This window comes from Cetorhinus maximus, chromosome 4 (assembly GCF_964194155.1).
Source record: "Cetorhinus maximus chromosome 4, sCetMax3.hap1.1, whole genome shotgun sequence".
Taxonomy (NCBI): Eukaryota; Metazoa; Chordata; class Chondrichthyes; order Lamniformes; family Cetorhinidae; genus Cetorhinus; species Cetorhinus maximus.
The window spans coordinates 160,930,165-160,957,282 of NC_135882.1; the positions used below are offsets into that span (position 1 = coordinate 160,930,165).

General features: G+C 43.2%; 1 protein-coding gene across 1 annotated transcript in view; it reads right to left on the reverse strand.

Annotated features, from left to right (window-relative positions):
• Positions 1–27,118, reverse strand: part of LOC144679989 (piezo-type mechanosensitive ion channel component 2-like) — a 1,019,816-nt gene that overhangs the window by 432,028 nt on the left and 560,670 nt on the right. The window contains exon 5 of the mRNA XM_078541050.1: positions 23,727–23,889. Within this exon, the coding sequence (XP_078397176.1) occupies positions 23,727–23,889 (163 nt within the window). The remainder of the gene's footprint in view (positions 1–23,726; positions 23,890–27,118) is intronic.

The window sequence follows — 27,118 nt, forward strand, 5'->3', positions numbered from 1 at the left end:
TGCAGGTACAGCAAGCAATTAGGAAGGCTAAGGATATGTTAGCCTTTATCTCAAGAGGATTTGAGCACAGGAGTAGCAAAGTCTTGATTCAATTGCATAGAACCTTGGTTAGACCTGGAGTACTGTGTACAGTTTTGATTCCCTCACCTTAGGAAGGATATTCTTGCCATAGAGGGAGTGCAATGAAAGTTCATCAGACTTGTTCCCAGGATGGCGAGACTGTCCTATGAAGAGAGATTGGGGAAACTGGGCCTGTATTCTCCACAGTTTCGAAAAATGAGAGATGATCTCGTTGAAACCGACAAAAAGCTTAAAGGGATGGACAGGGTAGATGCAAGTTTCCCCTGATTGGGGAATCTACAACCAGGGGGACACAATTTTAAAGTAAAGGCGAAGTAAACACAAATACAAAGAACTCATTAAGCATTCTGGTCTTGCCCTGCGCCCCTAAGTGTCTCTCACCCTCTTTGTCCCTAATAGGATCCATTCCACTTCCTACTACCCACTTTTAAATGCTTGTAGAAGATTTTTGGCTTCCCTTTTATGATGATTGCCATTCTATTCTCAAATATTCTCTTTGCCTGTTTTATTTTCCTCTTCACCTTCTCTCTCAATCTATTATTTGACTTGGTTCTTACGTGAAGAATTCACCTAACATGCATCATACACCCTCCTTTGTTGTTTTATCATAATTTTTATCTCCCTCATCATCCAGGAAGGCCTGTTTTTGGGTCCCTTACCTTTCACCCTTGTTGGAATGTACCTAACCTATAGCTGAAGCATCTCTTCCCTAAAGATCACCCATTGTTCCATTACAGTTTTTCCTGTCAGCCTGTGATGCCATTTTTTCCTGGTTAGAATAGATCCCTTATCATCACATTGAAATTAGCCCTCTTCCAATCTGGAAGTTCTATATTAGATTGTTCCTTGCTCTCCTCATTACTAATCTAAACCTGATGATACAATGGTCACTCTTTCCCACTTAGTCAACTTGGCCCACCTCATTTCCCAGTACCAGATCAAGCAATGCTTCCTTTCTAGTTGGGTTGAGAACATACTGATCAAGGAAGTTCTCCCAAACATACCTCAGAAATTGCTCCCCCTCCTTACCCTTTACTCTAACATTATCCCAACTGACATTTGGGTAATTAAAGTCCCCCAGTATCACCGCTCTATAATTTTGCACATTTGGAGGCCTATAGAATACCCAAGAAGCCTGACCTCACCTTTTAAGCCTCTGGAGTCTAGATGGGTGGACTCTGTCCTTGCGCCTTCAAGGGCACCCCCTCTGTCCAACACTTCCCTAGTCATTATAGCCACCCCATGTCCCTTTTCTCCTACTGTATCTTTTCTGAACTATTTATGGCCTTGTATATTAAGCGTCCAGTCCTCAACCATTTTTAAGCTACATTTCCATTATTGACATTACATCATATTCCCACACTGCTATTTGTGCTTGGACCTCACCAGCCTTATTCACCACATTTATATCTCAACTTCTGAACAAAGACCATTCATCTTTCAAATATACAAGCCATGTTGTTATAATCCCATTATGTGGACACTTTAACCCTGGCATTCTTCTGCAAGATGTAGTCACAGTCAAATGGTACAAGATAAATATTATTAATGAAATCCATGTTTAGAATTACCTCAAAAGTGAAACCTTTTGTTCTGTTTATATAATGCTCCAGGGCCTTAGGACGCTTTGGAATTTGCCCGGTTTCTTTAGCTGTTTGAAAATTAATATTGGGCCTGAACTTCCTCAGAGTGGCAATCAGCGTTGGATTTTTTTACCTTAAATATTTTCCCATCCTGTCTCGCCTGACCTTCCGACTCGGGTTGGGTGAGATCTGAGTATGCAGCGTGTCCTTGAGGCATAGCGTCGAAAAGCAGTTCTGTCAAAGGGAAGGAGGCCAGACCCTTTTTTATGGCACAACTGCCATAAGCCAGGTTAGTTAAAGGTCCATTGAAGTATAAAGGTCTTTGAAAGGCCAGGGAGAAGGTAAGTGTATAATAGGATTTTGGGGGTGTCAGAAGTTGAGAGGGGACGTTAGAGGTCAGGGGGGTGTTGGAGGTCGGGGGCGTGTCAGAGGTCGGGGTGGTCGAGGTCAGGGAAGTCGGATGTCGGGGCGGGTGTGTCAGAGGTCTGGGGTGTCGGAGGTTGGGGAGTTGAGGTCAGGAGAGTCAGAGATCGGGGGAGGGTTGGAGGTTGAGAGGGGGTCGGTGGTTGGGGGAGGGTATCGGGCCTCAGCAAGGGAGGGTGTCGAGCCTTGGGGCGGGTTGCATCAGGCCTTGGTGGTGAGGGTGGTGGGGCCTTGGGCCTCAGGTGTTGTGTTGGGTCAGGTCTGGAGGGGGTGTGGAGGTAAAAATCAGGCCTTGCGGGGGCGGGGAGGAGGGAGAGTCTTCGTGGGCGGTGGGGGAATCTCATGGGCTGAGGAGTTCCTGTTGCGGGGTGTAGTCCCTTAGTGGTGGGGCAGAGCCCTGGGGGGTCACGAGTTGTGTGGGGGATTTGCCAGTGGAATGGGCAGCGACCCCTAGAAGATTGGAGTGGGGGAGGTGGGTGGAGGGCTCCCATAGGGGGTCAATTTGGGTTTGTGCAATAGCTACCCAGAAGAGAGAAGAGGTTTTAATTCTAACTTTTTCAGGGTAATTATTGATGTAACCCAATCGGAACCATCTGAAGTTTGCAATTTAAATTGCATTTTCAGATGATTCCTGGTGCAGGGCAGTTGCCAGGGGAAGTTTGCACTCCTGGGCAATTGCTGTGCACACCTTACCTGTGAACCTCTTCAATACAATGCCCTGGAGCTTGGAAGTTACGGCCCAATAATTTTTGGATGACAGACTATTCCTAATGGGACTAAAAGCCAACAAATCCCCTGGGCTTGTTAGCCTATATCCTAGAGTTTTTAAAATGTGACTCCAGGGATAGTAGATTGCAGCTATGGGGAGAGATTAGGTAGGCTAGAGTTGGTTTCCTGAGAACAGAAGAGGCCAAGGGGTGTCCTAATTAAGGTGTACAAAATTATGAAGGGCCTAGATAGGGTAGACAGGAAATACTTTCTTCCCCAAGCTGAGTGGTCAATTACCAGAGGACATAGATTTAAGGTGATTGGTAGAAGGATTAGAGGGGACATGAAGAAAAACCTTTTCATCCAGAGGGTGGTGGGCATCTGGAATTCACTGCCTAAATTGGTGGCTAAGGCTGAGACACTCAACTCACTTAAAAGGTACCTGGATCTGCATCTGAAGTGCTATAACCTGCAAGGCTATGGACCAGGTGCTGGAAAGTGGGATTAAAATGAGCACCTAGTTTCTTTTTTCTCTTTTTTGGCCGGCGCAGATACAATGGCTGAACGGCCCCTTTCTGCACTGTAACTTTCCTATGGTTCTATGGTTCTATTGTTATGCATCTTCCAGAATTCCCTAGATTCTAGGAAGTTCCCCATTGATTGGAAGGTAGCAAATGTAACCTCACGATTCAGGAAAGCAGGGAAGGAGAAAACACAGAACTATAGGCCAGTTAGCCTGACTTCAGGAATATGTAAAAATGCTAGAATCTTATTAGGCACGCAGTAGAAAAACACTTAGAAAGATCATAATATGATTAGGCAGAGACAACATAGCCTTATGAAAGTAATATTAGACAGGATTTTGGCTTTTGTGTTGGGACTCTGATGTTGAAGTCAAATGGGAGTATCGACCCCTGCAGCATGTGGGGAATAGACACCGGGCAGTGTATTTCCCTGAATTAGCCAATTAGTGGTCGGAGTCCAATTATGTGTGGCAGGACTGTGAGGCCATCCTTTATGTTGAGGTCCCCTCTCAGCAACTTTTAAAAATTTTCATTTAAAAATTATCACAGTTGCCGGCCACCAACATCGAGGAGGAACCCCTTTCTATTGGCTAACCGGCCAATAACTTTGCTTAATTGACTACCTACCTCTTCTGGACAGTTAGCTAGTATGTTGCCGATTCCGCCTCTGGGAAAATGACCTGTGGTAGGATGATGCAGGCTTACTGGCACGTCAGCTAGGAATGCAAATTTTTGCACCTCCCGCCTCTGTGCTCAGTCCCAAATGAAAATTCTGCCCATTGTGTTTGACAAATCCTTTGGCATTTTTTTAAGGCTACAACTAGCAGAATAGATAAGGAGGAACAAGTAGAGCAGTAGATTTCGATTTTCTAAAGGTATTCAGTGAGGTGCCACACTAGATGTTACACAATATTAAGGCTATTGGGATTAGTATTAGGATTTAGTCTAGATTTTGTACTCAAATCTCTGAATTAGAAATCAAACTCACAACCTTCTAACTAACAGGGATGAGACCTACCAACAGAGCCACAGCTGACAGCATATGCACCATAAGGAACTTGGAAAGCCAGGCATAAGTCCTTCTGCTGGCCTCCAGTGTGAGCATTTTTTTAAAGTGGCAACAGAGACGTAAGTCATTTCAGGAAAATTTAGGTCCATATCTACTCAGGCACTGATTCTGAGAAGTTTTTTGCAGTAATCTTCTTAGACTTTAAGAAAAAAGAGATTTGACACTGCTAAATCCATTCTGTAAAAATAACTCAAATTTTGGCATATTTCCTAGTTGTAGCCTAGTCATGTGTCTGACTGAAAGCAAAAGGTTATGATTAGGAATAGTTTAAGCATTTTTTCTAACCAGTATTGCACATACATAAGATGGGCATATTTTCATTCAGTTCACTACTTTTGCTACCGTATATTAATAACTTCTGAAGAGTATGCATTCAGGCCAGAGCCTACAATTGGCCTGATGACATAGTGTTATATAGAGTATAGTTTGTATCTAACATCTGGATCAGGGATGAGCTCTGAAGTAAATTCAAAACTGCAGCTTATCAAATTCAAAAACATGAAATTACATTGCAGAAATACAGTACAGAAACAGACCGATCAACTGATAAGTTATTCTACTTAATCTAATTGTAATAAATAGTTTAGAAAGTTACAGTATGGCAGGTCAGCTCGGCCCAGTGGAATGTACATCATGTGGAGTGCGAAGTCATGGACGCACCATGTGGCCTAGACGAACACATCTGCAGGAAGTGTCACCAGCTGTAGAAGCTTGAGTTCTGGGTTTCAGAATTCGAGCAGTGGCTGGAGTCACGGTTGTGCACTGTGAGGCTGAGAATATGTGGTTAGCATGCTTAGGGAGGTGGTCATACCACAGATTAGGAGCATGCAGGCAGAGAGGGAATGGGTGACCGCCAGGCAGTTTAGGAAAACCAGGAAGGTAATGTAGGAATCCCCTGAGTCTATCTTGTTTATTAATTGGTTTTCCATTTTGGATACAGGTGAGGATGATGGTTGCTCAGGGAAGAGCAGCTAGAGCAAAGTCCATGGCACCATCGGTGGCTCAGCTGCACAGGAAGAGAGGAAAAAGAGCGGAAGAGCAATAGTGATAGGAGACTCGATAGTCAGGGGATCAGACAGGTGTTTCTGTGGCAATAAACATTACTCCAGGATGTGTGTTGCCTCCCTGGTGCCAGGGTCAAGAATATCAAGAGTGGCTGCAGGACATCCTTCTGCAGGAGGATGAACAGCCAGAGGTCATGGTCCACATTGGTACCAATGACATAGGTAGGAAGACGGATGAGGCTGTCAAAGCAGATTTTAGGGAATTAAGAGGGAAATTAAAAAGTAGGACCTCAAGAGCAGTAATCTCAGGGTTACTCCCAGTGCCATTTGCCAGTGAGCATAGGAATAGGAGGATTGATCGATCGAACACATGGCTGGAGAATTGTTGCAGGATGGAGGGCATCAGATTTCTGAGACATTGGGACTGGTTCTGGGGCAGGTAGGACCTGTACAAGATGGACAGGTTATACATTAACAGGACCAGGACTAACATCCTCACAGGGAGATTTGCTAGTGCTGTTTGGGAGGGTTCAAACTAGTTTGCAGGGAGATGGGAACCTAAGGAGCAGCTCAAATTGGAGAGAAGTAAAGCTGGTAACAGGAAGTAGAAAAGTAGCAAGCAAAATTAGAAAGCAGGCAAAACAAAGGTGAGCATCAACTAGGCTCAGAATGCGGAATAATGTCAAAAAGATTAAGTTAAGGACACTTTATCTGAATGTATGCATTTGCAACAAGGTAGATGATATAAAGGCACAAATAGAAGTAAATGGATATGGTTAAATTGTCATTACGGAAATGTGGCTACAGGATGACCAAAACTGGGAACTGAATAGTCAAGGATATTTTTCATTTAGGAAGGACAAGAAAAAGGGAAATGGAGGTGGTGTTGTGCTGATTATAGGGAATTGAATCAGTACATTAGTAAGGGAGGATCTCAGATCTGAAGAACAAAATGTGGAATCTGTTTGGGTGGAGCTAAGAGACAGCAAGGTACAGCAAACATTGGTAGGAGGCCACTAAACACTACTGATTGTGTGCAGTGTGGTATTAATCAGGAGATTAGAAAAGCATGTAGCAGAGGTAATACAGTAATCATGGGTGACTCCGATCTGCATATACATTGAGTAAACCTAATGAGCACTAATGCTTTGGAGGAAGAGTTTCTGGAGTGTGTTAGGGATGGTTTTCTAGAGCAGTATTTGAGGAACGGACTAGAAAACAGGTTATTTTAGATCTAGTATTATGTAACAAGAAAGGGCTAATTAATAATCATGCTGTAAAAGAATATTTAGGGATGAGTGACTACAATATGATATAATTGTACATTATGTTTGAAAGTGGGGTCGTTCAATCTGTAGATAAAAGCAAAAAACTGCGGATGCTAGAAATCCAAAACAAAAATAAAAATGCCTGGAAAAACTCAGCAGGTCTGACAGCATCTGCGGAGAGGAACACAGATAACGTTTCGAGTCCGTATGACTCTTCAACAGAACTAAGGAAAAAAAGAAAAGTTGAAATATAAACTGGTTTAAGGGGGGGGTGGGACAAGTAGAGCTGGATAGAGGGCCAGTGATAGGTGGAGATCGCCAAAAGATGCCATAGACAAAAGAACAAAGAGGTGTTGAAGGTGGTGATATTATCTAAGGAATGTGCCAATAGGTGACATTAAGGGTAGAAAGCAGGACGAGCAAGGTACAGATAGCCCTAGTGGGAGTGGGGTGGGGGGCAGGGATCGAAATAGGCTAAAAGGTAGAGATAAAACAACGGATGGAAATACATTTAAAAATAATGGAAATAGGTGGGAAAAGAAAAATCTATATAAATTATTAGGAAAAAGGGGGATCGGAAAGGGGGTGGGGATGGAGGAGAGAGTTCAGGATCTAAAATTGTGGAACTCAATATTCAGTCTGGAAGGCTGTAAAGTGCCTAGTTGGAAGATGAGGTGCTGTTCCTCCAGTTTGCGTTGAGCTTCACTGGAACATTGCAGCAGGCCAAGGACGGACATGTGGGCATGAGAGCAGGGTGGAGTGTTGAAATGGCAAGCGACAGGTAGGTCTGGGTCATGCTTGCGGACAGACCGAATGTGTTCCACAAAGCGGTCACCCAATCTGCGTTTGGTCTCTCCAATGTAAAGGAAACCGCATTGGGAGCAGCGAATGCAGTAGACTAAATTGAGGGAAGTGCAAGTGAAATGCCGCTTCACTTGAAAGGAGTGTTTGGGCCCTTGGACGGTGAGGAGAGAGGAAGTAAAGGGGCAGGTGTTGCACCTCCTGCGGTTGCATGGGAAGGTGCCGTGGGAGGGGGTTGAGGTGTACGGGGTGATGGAGGAGTGGACCAGGGTGTCCCGGAGGGAATGATCCCTGCGGAATGCCGGAATGCTGTTCAAAAACAGTTCCTCTGACATGTCTTCCTTCTTCCTTAACCGAGGTTTTCCACCCACGGTGGTTGACAGGGCCCTCAACCGTGTCCGGCCCATCTCCCGCGCATCTGCCCTCACACCTTCCTCTCCCTCCCAGAACCATGATAGGGTCCCCCTTGTCCTCACTTATCACCCCACTAGCCTCCACATTCAAAGGATCATCCTCTGCCATTTCTGCCAACTCCAGCATGATGCCACCACCAAACACATCTTCCCTTCACCCCCCCGGCGGCATTCCGCATGGATCGTTCCCTCCGGGACACCTGGTCCACTCCTCCATCACCCCCTACACCTCAACCCCCTCCCACAGCACCTTCCCATGCAACCACAGTAGGTGCATCACCTGCCCCTTTACTTCCTCTCTCCTCACCGTCCAAGGGCCCAAACACTCCTTTCAAGTGAAGCAGCATTTCACTTGCACTTCCTTCAATTTAGTCTACTGCATTTGCTGCTCCCAATGCAGTTTCCTCTACATTGGAGAGACCAAACGCAGATTGGGTGACCGCTTTGTGGAACATCTTCAGTCTGTCCGTAAGCATGACCCAGACCTCCCTGTCGCTTGCCATTTCAACACTCCACCCTGCTCTCATGCCCACATGTCCGTCCTTGGCCTGCTGCAATGTTCCAGTGAAGCTCAACGCAAACTGGAGGAACAGCACCTCATCTTCCAACTAGGCACTTTACAGCTTTCCGGACTGAATATTGAGTTCCACAATTTTAGATCCTGAACTCTCTCCACCATCCCCACCCCCTTTCCGATCCCCCTTTTTACAATAATTTATATAGATTTTTCTTTTCCCACCTATTTCCATTATTTTTAAATGTATTTCCATCCGTTGTTTTATCTCTACCTTTTAGCCTATTTCGATCCCTTCACCCCACCCCACCCCCACTAAGGCTATCTGTACCTTGCTCGTCCTGCTTTCTACCCTCAATGTCGCACATTCCTTAGATAATATCACCGCCTTCAACACCTCTTTGTTCTTTTGTCTATGGCATCTTTTGGCTATCTCCACCTATCACTGGCCCTCTATCCAGCTCTACTTGTCCCATCCCCCCTTAAACCAGTTTATATTTCAACTCTTTTCTATTTTTCCTTAGTTCTGTTGAAGAGTCATATGGACTTGAAACGTTAACTGTGTTCCTCTCCGCAGATGCTGTCAGACCTGCTGAGTTTTTCCAGGTATTTTTATTTTTGTTTTGTTCAATCTGTAGCCAGGTTGCTAAATTTGAATAAATGAAATTATGAAGGTATGAGGGGCAAATTGGATGAGGTGGATTGGGAAAATACATTAAAAGGTATGACAGTACATAGGAAATGGATATTCTTTAAAAATTATTACACAGTTTACAGCAACTATATATTCCTTCAGGGAACAAAAACCCAAAAAGACAAGGCAGTCAACCGTGGCTAACAAAGGAAGTTAAGGATTGTGTAAGATTAAAAAAGGCCTATAAAGTTGATTGGAAGCATTTTAAAATACAGCAAAGGAGAACCAAGAAACTGATAAAGAAAGGGAGAATAGCATACAAATGTAAATTAGCAAAAAACATAAAAATAACGTACTCTAAAATTTTCTATAGGTACATCAAAAGGAAACGTTTGACTAAGTTAAGTGTGGGTCCATTACAGGTAGAGTGAGGAGAATTTATAATAGGGATTAGAGAAATGGCAGAGAAGGTAAATGATTACTTTGTGCCTGTCTTCACTGAGGAAGATATAAGAAGATCCAAGGGTCTACGGAGAATGAGGAACTGAAGGAAATTAGTATTAATAATGAGGTTGTATTGGAGAAATTAATGGGATGGAAGGCTGGTAAGCCCCCAAGACCTGATATTCTACATCCCAGAGTATTCAAAGAGGTAGCTATGGAGATAGTGGATGCATTGGCATTGGTGATCATCTTCCAAAATTCTATAGATTCTGGAATGGTTCCTACAGATTGGAAGGTAGCAAATGTCACCACACTATTTAAAAACAGAAGGAGAGAGAAAACAGGGAACTACAGACTTGTAAGCCTTATGTCAGTAATAGGGAAAAATGCTAGAAGGGTACTTGGATAATAATGATCTGATTGGGCATAGTCAAAGTGCAATTAAAAATGAGTGGCTAGCTTCTTTTTTCTCTTTTTATGGCTGGCGCAGACACAATGGGTTGAATAGCTTCTTTCTGCGCCATAACTTTTCTATGGTTCTATGGTTCTAACATGTATACATGAATGGGAAATCATGTTTGATGAAGCTGTTGGAGTTTTTTTGAGGATGTTACTAACAGAATTCATAACAGTGGGTTGGTAGACATAGTGCACTTGGATTTTTAGAAGGACTTTGATAAAGTCAAGAGGTTTGTTAGCAAAGTTAAAGCACATGGGATAGGAGGTAATATACTGGCATGGATTAAGGATTGGCTAACAGGCAGAAAACAGAGAGTAGGAATAAATGGGTCATTCTCACATTAGCAGGCTGTGACTAGTGGGGTACCACAAGGATCAGTACAGCCATATAAATACTATGGTACAAGAACAGATCAGAGGTTAGGAATCCTGCGGTGAGTAACTCTGATTGCCCAAAGCCTGTCCACCATCTACAAGGCACAAATCAGGAGTGTGATGGAATACTCTCCACTTGCCTGGATGAGTGCAGCTCCAACAATGCTCAAGGAGTTGGACAAAGCAATCCACTTGGTTGGCACCACATCCAGAAACATTCACTCCCTCCACCACCAACGGACAGTGGCAGCAGTGTGGACCATCTACAAGATGCACTGCAGGAACTCATCAAGGCTCCTTAGACCGCACTTTCCAGACCCACAACTGACGCCATCCAGAAGGACAAGGGCAGTGGGCACATGGGAATGCCACAACCTGGAAGTTCCCCTCCAAGTCACTCACCTTCCTGACTTGGAAATACATTGCTGCTCCTTCACTGTCGATGGGTCAAAATCTTGGAACTCCCTCCCTAACAGCACTGTGGACTGCAGCAGTTCAAGAAGGCAGTTCACCACCACCTTCTCAAGGGCAATCAGAGATGGGCAATAAATACTGACCTAGCCAGTGATGCCCACATCTCATAAATTAATAGAAAAAATCTTGGGGCCCCAGCTGTTCACAATATATCAATGATTTAGATGTAGGGACCAAAAATAATATTTCCAAGTTCACGGATGACACAAAGCTAGGTGGGAATGTGTGTTGTGGCTTCAAGTGGATTTGGACAGTCTTAGTGGGCAGAATTTTGCTCTTGGTGGGTGGGCGGGGCCCACCGCCATTTTGAGTGGGCGGGCCAATTAAAGCCCGCCCAGCGGGCTGCCTGATGGGAAGCACTATGCGCTTCCTGTGTTGGGGGGGAGGGATTCCCCAAATGTCTCAGGGAGATTACTGACAGTCTAAAAAACTTTAAAAATAGAAAAATGAAAAAATTATTAACATTTCACACGAGATGGGACATGTTAATAAGAAGCACAGAAACTTTAAAGTTTTAAAAAACGGACATGAAACCTCATCCCACCTGTGGATGAGGTTTCATGTTTTTTCAGAAGCCCGCTCGGGCTCCTGGTCTGCCCGCCAACCTTAAGGTTGGACGGGCAGCGTCTTTAATTAACTTAATTATCCTGTCAATGGCCTCAATTGGCCATTGACAGGTTGGCGGGTAGACAGCTGATTTCGCTGTCCGCCCACCTTCCTAAAGATTTAATTGGACTGGGATGACGTTGGGGGGAACCCCTTGTCATTTTCACGTCGGCGAGCGAGCCCCGCTCCCAACTCGCCGATGGGAAAATTCTGGCCAGTAAGTGGGCAAGAACATGGCAGATGGATATATAAAGTGAAAAGATGTGAGGTTACCACTTTGGTAGGAGGAACAGATGTGGAGAGTATTTCTTAAATGGTGAGCGATTAGAAAGTTTAGATGATTGTACTCATCAGTAAGTCACTGAAAGCTAACATGCAGGTGCAGCAAGTAATTAGGAAGGTTAGTGCTAAGTTAGCCTTTATTGTAAGAGGATTTGAGTACACGTGTAGTGAAGTCTTGCTTCAGTTGTACAGAACCTTGGTTAGATTGCACCTGGAGCACTGTGTGAAGTTTCGGTCCCCTTAACTTAGGAAGGATATCATTGCTATAGAGGGAGTGCAACGAACGTTCACCAGACTAGTTCCCGGGATGGTGGGACTGTCCTATGAAGAAAGATTGGAGAAACTGGGCCTGTGTTCTCTAGAGCAGCGATGGGCAACCTAGCCCAGAAGGAAAAAACAGTAAAAACTGGGAAATAAAAATACTGGTCCGAACTGGTCTTGCATACCTTAAAAGGGAACATCTGTAAAAACTGGGAAATAAGAGTACAGCTCCGAACTGTTTTTTTCCTTCTGGGAGGCTAGTGAGTGGGTGCATGAGTGGCCCTCCTTCATCTCAGTGAGCCGCAAGATTGAAATCAGACATGTGCACTAACCAAGACCCCGTGAATAAGGATTTGCGGGACGTGCCAATTGAACCATAGCAGTGCTTTGATTGGACGGAGAGGGAGTGCACAGCTCTTACAGTCAATGAAGTGTGCAATTAGCACGCACCTCACTTCACATGCCCTTGCTTTCCGTGAGTATCACTTTAGTCATACTGGTAGGAAAAAAGAACTATGTGGATGGAAACCAATGGAATCTGGCAATCCTGCGTGTGGGCAACGGTCAAATAAAATGTCTTGGGGGCCGCACTCAGAACCCTGATAGTCTGCATGCGGCCACGGGCTGCAGGTTGCCCACCACTGCTCTAGAGTTTCAAAGAATGAGAGGTGATCTCATTGAAACCTACAAGTACTTAAAGGGATAGACAGGGTAGATGCAGGTAAGATGTTTCCCCTGGATAGGGAGTATAGAACCAGGGGGCACAATTTAAAAAGGGGGAAGCCACTTATGGCTGAAATGAGGAAAACGTTTTTTTACTCAGACAGTTGTGAATCGTTGGAATTCTTTACCCCAAAGGGCTGTGGAAGCTCAGTCATTGAGTATGTTTAAAACAGAGATTGACAGATTTCTAAATATCAATGACATAAAGGGATTTGGGGGTAGTGTGGGAATAAGGCATTGAAGTGGATGATCAGTCATGATCATATTGAATGGCAGAGCAGGCTCAATGGGCTGAATTGCCTACTCCTGCTGCAATGTTCCTAACCCAAACTGGTCTATGCTAGTCTTTATGCTATACTATTCTCCCAACTAACTCTATCTGCATAATCTTCTGCATATCCATATATTCTTTCTCTGTCATGCATTTCTCTAGCTTCCATTAAATCAGGCTGGTTCAATCCAATTGAATACCTATATTATCTAATTTAACCAATTTCAACTCTAAGTTATAGGTGCAGCTTTCACCTTCTCCACTTGGGTGGCAAACTGACAGAAGAGATTCCTGCCTGTACTGAAATCCACCCGATATTCAATTCTATTTTGGGTGAGTTCTGAAATGGGCCCTACAATAACTACTTCACCAATTTCTCATCCAAGTCTTGAAGATAAAAACTACCACTACCAACTCTTCATTTCACTAAGTTAAAGATAGGTGTAGGACTCAAATTACAGTTATAATCACACCATTAGGACTATTTCAAAGTAAAGCTCAAAAATCTGGGGATTAAAGTCCAGAACCAAATTCAAGTTCTGATTCTCCTCTCATCTAGCCCAAAATTGGGAATAGCATGTAAATTGTTTGTGAGTAGATCTAATTTGGTTATTTGCAGATTTTGAACATCACCATTGCAATTTCCAGGTAATTAAGACAATTGTGATATAAACTTTATCCCAGCAGAAGATTTTAAACTGACTTCAAATATTAAACTGCATAACCAGTAGTCCAAATCTATATCTTAATTTTGTCAATGTATTCAGGTCATTATTAATGTTTGTTTTGGACAAGAATTGGAATCTACACCTCAACTATTAGTTTCCTCTTGTAGTTAAGTGAGACCCAATCACGAAAATTGATTATGTATTCTCTCAACATCATTGAGCAGACATGAAATGAAACCTGACCCCCATCTTGTCAATTTTGCTTTTAGTAACCTGTCCTAGCTCTCTGCTTATGACTCCACCTCCACATCTATTCTTCTTTCTATCTTCCTCCTTAAAGCATTTTGTGATGTTTTGAAAGTTAAAGATACAAGTTGTTGTTGGTAAGTGTAGAAGTTCATAAAAAGTAAAGAAATACATAGTAATCCAAGCTACAAATATATCCAGTCACAGTTAGAATATTGTGTATAGGTTTGCTGACCCATTATAGAAAGGATATAAAAGCTACAGAAAGTATTCAGCATAGATTCACCAGGATGGTGCCAGAGTTGGGAAACCATACATATGAGGAGGGTGTCTTAAAATACTGGGACTATTTCCACTGGAGAATCTTTAAAGATTTTTAAAGCTAATGAGTTTTGATAGAGTAAATATGGAAATATTATTACCTTTGGACCCAGGGACTAGGAGTTATCAGTTTACAATGATCAGTAGGAGAGTGCATAAATATTAGGAGAGTGCTTTTAACACGAGTTGTACATTACAACAGGAGTACACTTCAAAAGTACTTCATTGACTATAAAGCACGTTGGGGTGTTCTGAGGTCATGAACGTGCTATATATATGCAAATCTTTCTTTCTTTCATGGAATATTTTGCCACAGGTTATGGCTGGTGCTGAGACCTTTAAATCTTTTAAGAGACTGTTGAATAAATATTTGAACCAGAGAAACCTGCCAGGTTATAGAGAGAAGGCAGAACAGTATGATTAGTTTTAGATTGCTCTAACACAAAGCTGACACAGGCATTATGGACCAAATGGTGTTCATAGGAATATAGGACTTAGGAGCATAAGTAGGCCATTCATCCCTTCAAGCCTGCTCCACCATTCAATACGATTCTGGCTGATCTGGTTGTGGTGTCAACTCCACTTTGCTGTCTGCTCCCCATAACCCTCAGCTCCCTAGGCTATCAAAAACCTGTCTAACTCTGCCTTGAATAAATTCAATGACCCGGCTTCCAGTGCTTTCTGGGGAAAAGAATTCCACATACTAACAACCCTTTGAGAGAAAAAAATTCTCCTCATCTCTGTTTTAAACAGTAGATCTCTTATTCTTAAACTGTGTCCCCTGGTTCTAGTCCCTCCCACAAGTAGAAACATCCTCCCGGTATTTACCCCATCAAATCCCCTCAGGATCTTACATGTTTCAGTAAGATCACCTCTCATTCTTCTAAACTCCAATGGGCATAGGTCCAACCTGTTCAAGCTTTCTTCATAAGATAAGACCCTCACCCCAGGAATATGTTGAATAAACCTTCTCTGAACTACTTCAAATGCAATTATGTCTCTTTTCAAATCAGCAGACCAAAACTGTGTATAGTACTCCAGATGTGGTCTTACCAATTCCCTGTACAGCTGCAGTAAAACTTCCCTACTTTGGTATTCCATTCCCCTTGCAATAAATATCAACATTCCACTTGCCACCTTAATAACTTGCTGTACCTGCATACTAACTTTTTTGTGATTCACGTACCAAGACACCCAGATCCCTCTCTACCACCTAGTTTTGCAATCTCTCTTCATTTAAATAGTATACTGCTTTTCTATTCTTCCTGCTAAAGTGCACAAGTTCACATTTTCCCACATTATAGTCCATCTGCGAAATGTTTGCCTATTCACTTAACCTGTCTATATCTCTTTGCAGACTCTACCTCCTCTTGACAACTTACTTTCCCACCCATCTTGGTGTCATCAGCAAATTTAGCTACAATACCTTTCATCCAAATCATTGATGTGAATGTAAATAGTTGGGGCCCCAGCACTGATCCCTGTGGCACTCCACTTGTTACAGCTTTCCAACCCAAAATAGACCCATTTATCCTTACTCTCTGGTTCCTGTTAGCTAACCAATCCTTTATCTACGTGCTGTAAACTTTTCTTCAATTTAAAGTTTCAAATTGGTTCACTAAGTTAAATTCTCAAAAAGGGTTCATTTAATAATGAATATTTCACCAAATAGTTGAATATTTGATGAGCTGTACTAAGCTCAGTGAACATAGGCCAGAGAGGGAAAACATAATAAAAGCTCCACTCCTAGGTGAGAAGTTTCTCCCCGTTGGGCGGGCCGTTCGGGAGCTGGTGCGGGTGGGCGCAGAGCCAATCGCTGCCTGCGATCGATTCCACGCCGCCATTTTATCTGGGCGGGCCAATTAAGGCCTGCCCAGTGTGAGGCGCGGCTCCCCAGGGGTCCAATGGCTATCCGACGGCCTGTTCAAATAGAGCACAGGCAGCCTTGTAAAGGCTGTTCATCAAGGCCAACAGAAGGGCTCCCCAGAGCACTGCTGGACAGCAGGCCAGGCAGGAGGGTGGGGAACAGGGCAGCCTGCCCCTTGGTATTCTGATGAGTGCCTAGCTGCCCTCCTGGAAGAGGTGGCAGCACGGTGGGAAGTCCTCGTTCCGAGGGACAGGAGGAGGAGGGGTCCCCGCCCCCCCCCTGACCAAACGTGCCTGGGAGGAGGTGGCAGACATAGTCAGCTCCCATGACATGGTGCAACGCACATGGGTCCAATGCCGTATGCGATTCAACGACCTCTTGCACTTGGGGAGGATGAGTACCATATTGGCAGAGGTCACTTAACACAGCAGGTAGGCTTTCCCCCGCAGCCCCCTCCCCCACCAACTTTGAGTTAATTTACAGCATTGAATCCTTCACGGCATGTTTCCCTCACTGGATGGTCCAGCAGATATTGCCCATGCCTAGTTCACCCTGAGAGAGTAGTGCTGAGATGGGCTCTGCACCTGCAACATGTGTTACACTGACACTAGGGTACTGCTTTGGGGGCAACCTCAAGGATCTGCACCTAGGCGCAGTGCTGGAACTGCGAAACATGTCACAGTCAGAGTGCTGACATGCTGGGAGGGGAACTTCTAGGTGGTGGGGCACCAATCCATCTGCTGCCCTTGGAATTCCATGTGCTTGTGTCTCCTTGCTTTGAAAGGTTAGACCATGTGGTGCCTAATGTGATGGAGGCAGCAAGTGGGCAAGAGGGGGTCAGCCCTGGCTTCTTGGTGTGAGTGTGCGGCAGCTGCGGGGTGATGAAGCACTGGAGCCCTGCAATGTCCCATTCAGGCTGGGGGTGGCAGGGATGCGATGGGAATCCAGGTACAGGCTGGACTAATCAACGCTCGGAGAAGACCGCACACAATGCCGCCGAGCAGATGCGGACTGGCGGAGGCCAGGCCTAGTTGGCAATCATCACCAAATATGAGCAGGAGGCGATGGATCTGGAGAGGTGTCATGCGCCCAGGTCCACTGGTGGTGGTGAGGCTGGGGTATCACGGGGAGGTAAGGTTGCCAAGCACTGAGGTCACCATGTATATCCCAGCAGCCATGGCACTGCTGAATGTTCAGTGATTGAAGTGTGCAACATGGGTTAACCATTGATTATGGAAGGATGAGTGCATACTGATCTGGGGGACAGGCATGCACATTGACATTGTCTCCACTTTAACTAATCAAATGTCCTTGTTCTTTCTTCTAGCATCACCGGAGCAGGGCCGGGAGGAGGAGGCAGAGGGGCCACCTCTGACACCAGAGGACCCTGAACAATTGGATTCACCAGTGTCACACCATCTCTGCCAGGCAGGCACCAGTGCAGATACTAGCACCTCGGTGGGAATTAGATCGTCGGTTAGTGTCCCGGGGCACAGGAGTGAGGGCACTTCACATTCGCTTGAAAGAGAGTGCCCATGGCGCCAGCATTCGGGATCAGGCACATGCTCAGTCGGTGGCTGATGATGTGCCTCTGAATTTGTCCGTGAGGCAGCAGACGCTGGAAGTACAGCAGGGTATATGGGAGGATTTGGCGGAGATACATGAGGCAATGCATGGCATGGTGCCCGTGCTGGCAGAGTCCACGCGGAGCATCGCCGATGCAATGAGCCTCATGGCCGCACGCCACGCTTCCTCCATGGAGAGAGTGGCGACTCTCATGAAGAGGCTGCTCCAGAACGATCAGGGCCTCCTGGGGTTGTGCTCGGACCTGCAAGCCCTCACAGCAGCATTGACCTCAGCTGGTCAGTGTCAGTGTGGGCGATGGATTGGGCACCAAGTATCCCAGCTCAGTGCCCATTCAACAATAGTGAGCAGTGACAATAACAATCAGACTGAATTAGCTGACATACTGTTGTGCCAACTAGTCAGATGTTAACATAAGGGAACAGAAAGAGCTATATAGGAGCGAGCCTGGGTGAGGTCACAGCAAGACAGTATGATCGACCTTGTTGTGAAAAGAATAAAAGCGTGATGTCATAGGGAAAAACATAACTGATTGGATGGTGAATATTTGTCTCTTTTCTCTCTCTAAACTAAGGTATTTGTTTCAAATTAAGTATTGGTGTGAATACAGTATCAAATAATTTACTAAGTGTATAAGCACATAGCAGGCCAGAGGTATTAATTAAAATTAATAGCTTAAACAGGTCACTCATTAGAATGTTAAAGAGGGAACAGATATTTTTTTACAGGGGGACCACATGTGTGAAGTGTCTCCAGCTGCTCCAGCTCGAGCTCAGGATTTCTGAACCTGAGGGGCAGCTGGAGTCACCATGGAACATTAAGGATGATGAGAGTTTCCTGCATTATATTTTCCAGGAGGTGGTCACCCTACAGGCAGTGAAAATGAGTGCAATTTGAAGACAAAAACAAAAAATGCTGGAAAAACTCAGCAGGTCTGACAGCATCTGTGGAGAGAAAGACAGAGTTAACGTTTCGAGTCCGTATGACTCTTCTTCGGAGCTGAGTTTTTCCAGCATATTTTGTTTTTGTTTCAGATTTCCAGCATCCGCAGTATTTTGCTTTTATGCAATTCGAAGAGAGTTCCTGAACCAGTGCAATCATTGAATCTCTCCATTTTCACATGGGGGCATGGCCCATTTTGTGGGTGTGGACTGATGTGGGCAAATTATACCCTCAACCAATGTAAAAGATGTTGCAAAAAATGAGCAAGAGTGGTTTTAGGCATTAATTCCCTGAGCTTTTGCAGTGGTTTTGTCAATTCTGCTCAGGTTCCATTGATATTACTAGTGTAAACTCAACCTGAGTGTGTTTTTGTTAGTTGAGCCATTTATAAACCATAAAAGGAACAGAGTGCTTTCTAGTGGCAGAAAAGAAAAACTAATTGCTTTCATTTTTTTTGATAAATCTATAGAAATAAAAGACCAACGTAGAGTCTTATCATCTCTTAGAAAAATCTTACTCTGAATTATAGCAATTGATGTGCAGGGAAATGCAGCAGATAATTTGTGCACAATATGACCCCACAAACAGCAGTGTGATCATTGATACATCTCTCTTTTTGGTGACACTGATTGCAGGTGATGCTGATTAGCATTGCTAGCTAATATACTTTGTGTTCTTTCATCCATGTAGACTGGTAGACAGTTTAATATCTCAGAAAAAAAGCATCTTTGACAATGTTACATCCTTTGCAATGTCAACGCAAATTATGTACTCAAGTCCTGCACACCCTGATATCCTAACAGCTGGTCCCAATGTTCAGTTCTGTGGAATTTTTCCACATATATTCAGCTGTTTTTAAATACATTTTCTGATAGTTAAATAATCCAGTCATTTTAATTGATATGATTAGTTTTTCTTCTCCAAGTTTTCCTTTTATAGACAGCTGTTTCGATGGACCTGGTTCTTTGAGTAAAGATGCACATTTTTTTTTACTTATTGTAAATTCTAAGATGAAAAAGTCCTTGTGATGAATATGTGATTTAGGAAGTGTTTTGAGTAAGAGAACTACCTTTTATTTATTGCTGCACTACGTTTTGGTTCTGGCTTTCATAAAGTCAAACTCAACTGTTTAAAGTCAAATCTTTCATGATCAGGGTCTTCCTATATCGAGCACATTTGATTTGTGTATTTACTGTAAATATAGTTATGAATGCACAAAGAAGATATAGAAAGTAAACTGTTTCTATGCATTTCAAGTAAGCACAAATTTTAGTTTGTTTTCTTATAACAAAACTAGCAATTTCTGTCTCACATTGCTAGTATCCGTTTTATGCTCTGCTTTTTTCTTTAATCCTGTTGACCTAAGTTTAGTTAAATCTAATAAAGTTCTATAGTTGTGGGGAAAAGAAAGGGCAACAAAGATCTATAGACCTTGCTATGATTCAAGCTGAAACAGATGTAGACCCTGAAATTGGGTTGCATTGACTTGCCAACGCTAACTTTATGCATGCATTGGAATGGGTAGTTTGAGGCACACCTATTATTGGTTCTTAGGCCTCACTTAAATTCTGGATGTCTCTAGGTAGCTTGCTGATGAATCAAAGTTCATTTTCGGGCCATTGCATCACCAGAAGTGGCCCTCAATTAGATTCTATGAGGGGAGAGGCAAATTGGGCCATTAATCTAACAACATATTCCATTGGTACTTCAAATTAAAATATTTTACTGGACCTCATGCAGTGGTTTAGTGGACAATGCACTGACTAGTCTTCATGGAACTAAGTCATACAGACAAGAAAGGGTTCAAAGAGAGAGAGGGTGATCAGGAGGGCAGTGGGGAACTACATTACAGCACTGACTACAATTCAAAAGTACTTCATTGGACACCGCTTTTTCTGCCTTCATCAATATGGCAGGCTGTGCATTTCCTTTGCAGAATATGGACTGGATTTTGTCAGGGCAGTGCTGGCATGCCTTTAAGGTGTGGTGGCCACAGCTTGGGCTGCACCCAGGTGAGAGATATAGCGATGTATGCCACCCTTGCAACAAGGCCCTAACTGGCCCCAGGGGAGTGGGGCGGGTGCCATGAGGGGGGTGATCCATGGGCAACAGAGAGGCTGATTAGGAGGGCCCGTCCTTCCTTGAACTCACAAGAAGGCTACCAGGGTTCAGCAGGCTGTCTCCCTGGAGGCTGGAGGGTCCAGCCACTGCTGATAAAATGTCAGCGGCAGCAGAAAAAGGTTCTTAATTGGCCACTTAAGTGGCACAATTGGTCTGTGGGTGGCAGGGCCATTCTCCACTTTCCCCACTTCTGGCAGAATGCGAGAAGATGATGAGCCTTCCCTCAACTTTTTCTGGCCCTCCCCCATCTCATCCCACTCTTGCAGACCTTAAAAAACTCAGCCCCATGTGTGCCTATGCCACCTGCCTTTTGTGCCCGTTTAGCACCTGTAAAATGGGTATAAATTTCTGCCGCATGGTAGGCTTGAGCTTAACATGGCCAGTCTCATAGTTCAGCAAGAACCTCAACTACATAGTGAAAACAGGAAAGTACAAATCAGATCAAAGCACGTTGGAAGTATATCATGCTTGATATGTGACCAACTTGAGTACTATGACTGGTTTTGGGCATTGAGAAATTCAAGCCATGGAAGCAGTGCAGAAGAGCCACATGTAAGACTCCTAGGAGCATCCCTAAAGACGAGCATAAAAAATTTGTGATAGACTTCTCATTGTTCTGGTATGTCCAAGCTGTACATGTGAAAAATTACTTTCAGATTGTTGGATCCTAGTCACCAGTTTGCTGGATCCTGTTCGCATGCTAGTTGTAAGAGGTGGCCAATTTGGTACTAATGATAGAGTTGAGTAGCAGACACTTCATAGGAAGAAACTCCGGGGTTATTTACAAAGGTACTCGGCAGCAATTAAACATGTGCCACCACTTCAAACTCTATCTCTATCCTACTGCTGCTACTAACTACTGACTACAGACTACTAGTACAGAGGTAGCTCGTGCTACTTTGCTATTGGACACTAAGATCATGTGATCTTCCATTATAACATTCTTCTTAAAGGTATATCATACATCAGGTTACCACACAGGTAAACTGTGGCAGCAGGATAAGCATAATAGCAAGTTAAAATTGATGTCAGAAAAATGTTCACGGAAGGAAGGATAAACCTATGGAATAGATTCTTGAGCAAGTTTAGTGGAACCAGAAATGCTGAAATCATTTAAGAAACAGTCATGATGGAGGTCTGTAGGGACTTCTTACATGCATGAACTAAGATAGGCTCAAAACAACTTTGCTCTATAGAATTGATCAAGTAATTTGCTACTTTGGCAGTTGCATTCCCTTGTCCACATGATTTATTTTTTCTTATTTTCTGTTTTTCTTTCATTCCTTGTTTCTTCTCTTTATCCAAATTTCCACAAATTCTCCGTTACACTGTGCGAGTTCCTGTAATCCTTACACTAAGATAATAAACAGAACTCATACCATAAAAGATGAGTGAACTCCTCTCAGTAATTGATACAAGAGTTTCAGTAACTATTTTAGGAGCTATCAAAGTGTTTTGTTTATAAGAATAGTTCTTTTGGGTAACGATTCAATCAGCTTAGAGCACTGAAAGTGTGTTTTACATTATCTCTATCTATTTCAACAGCACATTTATTAAGACAAGAGTCTGAAACTTCAATTGCTGCCCAAGATAGAAGTGGGATAAGTTAGATTTAGATTTTAGTCTTGTGAAGGAACCTATCTTTTAAAATTTGACCTATGAGCAGAATTTTGCCCTAGGTTGGCGGGCGGGCCCCACCGGCTCGGCAGCGGGCAGGCGGCCGAACTCCGCCACCGAAGCGGGCCGGCAGCTGAACTCTGCCGCCAAAGCAGGCCCTGCTGCCATTTTAAGTGGCAGGCCAATTAAGGCCCGCCCAGCGGCCTGCCCAACGGGAAGCGCTATGTGTTCCTGTGCGGGAGGGGTGGGGGAAGGATTCCCCATCTGTCAAAGTGCGCTCTTTCGCGCATGCACGCTAAAGAGCGCACTGCTCCCTGAGACTAAGTGCAGTCTCAGGGAGATCAATGAAAGTTTTACAAACTTAAAAAATAAAAAACCCAACGTCATCCCGTGTCACTTTCCCGTCGGTGAGCGGGCCCCACCCCCAAATCGCCGACGGGAAAATTCAGGCCTATGTGTTTTTGGGGCAGAGGAGTACAACACTCGGCATGTCCAGGACTCTGGTTCAAGAGCAGGGTGTGGGAGGGGGTACAGGCCGTGCATGTTCGGTTCCAGGTTTCCCTTGACCACTGCTCGGAGATGGCACGAAAACCTGACTATGGGACCTAGTGAGATGGCGCGAGAAGCTTGCACACTCAACAATGTGGCTTTATTCTCTTTAGTCAGTAACCGGGATTTTAAATTTTGCCTACTTTACAGAAATGAGGTTACTGGTGCCTAATCAAATCATAAGTCTCAATCACTAGAAGCTTTATAATAAATATGAATGAACTGTCCTTACACAGATGCCATTGTCCTTACATGGGTGCCAATTAAGGTTGACGAACACAGTTCAAAGAGCATGAATGTGTTGTATATGTGAAATGCAACACTGAACTGAGAAACACCAAAAGGCTTTCTACTCTTGAGACCTATCGTAAGATAATACTTTCAGATGTTATTCTTAATTTTCTACATTACAACAGTGACTACACATCAAAAGTATTTCATTGGTTGTGAAGCACTTTGAGATGTCTTGAAAAACACTAGGCCCAATAATCTCTTGTCTGTGTCCATTCTGCTTCAGATTAAAGGTAGGTGAACCATTATCATAGCCATGCTGTATTATACTTGACCAAGTTAACATTGGAATGATTGATTTTCACCTCATTTGAACTGAGCTTTCCCACCCAGCTGACAAGTAACAAAATCCGTTATGCTGTGGGTTGTAAGTTCAAGGGTCAATCAATGCCAGGACTAAATGAAGAAATGATACGACAACAGCCTGAAGCACATGCCTTAGCATTATGTCAGCAAACCATCTGCTTTTAGCTGTTCAACAAATAAACAAAGAGTCATTAAAACAATAACGTTGTTTCACTCAAAGCTTTGGGTTCATAAACAAGGTTCCTATTTTATTGTAAAGGCTAAGGCAAAAGGTAAAAAAATAAAGATAAGTTTTACCTGTTCTTCATTCTGGAACTCTGGATTGCACTGTGCCATTTCCTCTGTTGGTGGCTGCTGAACTAATTTTTTACAGACAAGCCATGTAGCCAAGCCAGCAACAAACATTCCAACATCTGGAGCAAAAAGTCTAATAATGTTCCCAGCATCTGCCCCACTCACACTGTGAAGGAAAACAAAATGCATCTTAAGTAAATGTGAATAATTTTTAAATTAACATAACATTTTAGTAGGATGTACATTCATTCAGTTTTATCATTCAGTTGAAGAGGCTGGTGCTGATGATAGACTAGCATTGAATATAAAATTGCAACAAGAATTCATAGTTCCAGATTTAATGTAGCACTAACACAATCTTGGATCATCAGTTTTTACCTTTTACATTACTCAAAAGCATTACTGTGCACTGAAAGTTTATTTCTTTGAGATAATTTCTTCCAGTATTTCTCTAGAATCCCATGCCGTGCACCATTCCCAACCAATGCTGAGGGGGTTTGTTTTAACATTTGGGCAAACTGCATTGGCAGATTACAACCCAAGGGGTGAATATGAACATTATTTCAACATTTCACACGATTTCCTCTTGCTTTTCCCCATCTTCTTGCCTCAGCATGGTTAACAATCATGTGGCGTATTGGGAATGTCCTAAAATTTTGTACAAAATGCCCACTGAAGCTTCAATTCGCTGCACCATAAAGCTCAAAAAGATGGAAATAGCTAATTGCAAACACACTTCTGTTAAATCATTCCAATAGTCCCTCAATGAACATCACTAAAAAAAAAATCTGGTCATTATCTCATTGTCATTTGTGGGAGTTCTGCGCAAATTGGCTATCCCATTTCCTACATTACAACATCAATTACATTTAAAATAAAAAGTGCGACATCGGCTGTAAAGTGCTTTGATCATCCTGATGTTGTGAAAAAAGCTACAAAAATGCAAGTCCTTCTTTCAAGTATTTTCTTATCTCATCTGCAGAAATAAATATTGTCTTCTAAGGAGAGGCTACAATATCCTTTTATATTACCATGCTGTATTACATAACTGATGCCACAGTGCAAACTTAAAGCAATAAATGAAGACTGGAAGCAGAGTCTAATTAAAATAATTTATTACTTCCTTTTCACTTGTCTTGCTTCTTTTGTTGCTAAGCCTAGTGGAAGAGCCAAGGTGCACAGTACGAGCTGTAAACCATAGTTGGGAAAACAAGGTAAATTAAAAAGTAAGGATTCTGTAATGCCAAAGAAGGATAAACTAAAGGGGATAGGGAGTAAAATAGATTTGAAAAATATTACGCTAGGTCCCCAAGGGTAAAAACACAGAATATTTATCTTTTTACATTCAATCATTGAATGAAAGGGAAAATTTAACATGCGTATTAAGAATGCTAATCAGGAAATGTGCCATGTTTTAGTATAGATGTAAAAATCAACATAGTTAGGAGATGAAGCATCTTTTTTATTAGAAAACCAAAAAGGAACAAACTGCCCTTCACACCAAAAAGACGTATTTATTTCTACATCTGTTCTGCAATGACAAATATTGGCAAGAAATCATTCACCCTCTCTGCAGCAAACACAGCAATAAAAATAGTATGAGTCATCCACAAACATTCACATAAGATTTCACAGTCCTGTCTGGATAAGATTTCCTTGAGTCTACAGTGGTATGTTTAGCTGCCTAGTCTGTAAAAGAGCTACACATAACATTCATTGTGCAACGGCTTGTATTTGGTTTCACTACCATCCCCTACCCCTATCACCCATTTCATATATGGCTCCCAAAAGAGTTTCTGATCCGAGCTGTGCTTCAGTCCCAGATGCTAAGCTAAGGTCAGGCATAACTGCACTGAAGTGGATGGAGAAAGTGGAGGGAGCTTATCCCCAAACTTCTAAGTACCTAGTTGCAGGACATTATTGCATGAAAGATGGGACAAGTTGTGGTAGGGAACAGTACAAAAAAGAACTTTTAAATTTTAAACGTAACTCATACTAAAGTCATAAAAGTGCATTCCAAGAAACTGAAAATGCAGCGCAGGTTTTGGGGACGAAATTTTTTTTTTAAATACCTAAAATTTACAATAAAACAGCAAGAAAATGACTGTTTCTTACTGCTTGTTGTTTCTTGCACTTCACAAACGAGCCTTAGTTTTACACCTGTTTTGAGCCAGCATAATTACAGAAAATTCATGTACAAGTCTCTTTAGCTCAGGGTGCAGCCATTATAATGAGTCAAGTTGTGTTTGGGGCAAGTATCGACAGAGGGGTGTAAAAGATTGAGGAAATTCAGGTGTAGCATAAGTACATGCTTAACACATTTGCAACTGAGTTTTCTCTATTTTTTAAGCTGAGTATTTGTTTTATACCCCAATTTTACATGTCTCTGGTGGAGGACATGAAATTGGTAGATCTAATTTACTTACTATGCACTCCCAGCCTTTCATGCTGGAAGCACATATTAGAAATTTGCCATCGACTTTGTGTGACTTTCGTGCTATTCAAAATTAATTAAGAAACAGCAAAATATGTATGGCTCTGGTGTCTATGACTTCCTGACAACAGTGATACAATAGTGGGATGAAAAACAACTCAAGTTGTAAAGGCAATGATTTTTCATTGATTGTATCAATGATTTTTCATTGCCTTTACAACTTGTGCATCCAATTTCAGTGTATGCAAGAAACGTGTTAGGTGTGAAATTCACAGGATCAAGTGATTGCCTGTTTTACACATCCACAGCAATCCCCTCCCACCACCACCACCACCACCACCACAGCCACCACCACCACAGCCACCTCACTATAGAAGTTTGAGATGTGATCTGGTTGGTGTCTTAAAATGTTATAAGGATTTCATAAAATAGATACAAAGGCCGGAATCTTCCGTTCTGGAGTCTAAGTTCAGTGGCGGGCATGGAAGTGGGAGTAATTCCCACTGGTTGGCAGGGTGGCTAAACATATGAGCTGTTCAGTTCATTATCCAAGCATCTGCCAGGAGCTTGCTGAATCGCATGGCTGGGGCAGGTAAGAAGTCACCATCTCTGCCATTACCTCAAGGGGTCAAAGGTCCAGGCACCATATTTAAGGGGCACCTGGACAACCATTCACTCACCGCAGGCCAGGAGCTTCAGTCTGGCTGCCCTTCAAGACTCTTAATGAGAATGTCACAGAGCAGACAATGTGCGGCCACACAGTTCCGCAAAGCCTCTCTACAGGTTCTCCTCCAGGCCGTCTAGAAAAGGTGGGAGGTGCTGTTACCCAGGGATGGTAGCAGGAGGTCCTCCCATCTGATCATGGCAGACTGGACAAAAGTGGCAGTGGAGTTTGGCACATGTGGGGCACACCAAAGAGATTTTCGGACACCAACCAGATCACATCTCAAACTTCTATAGT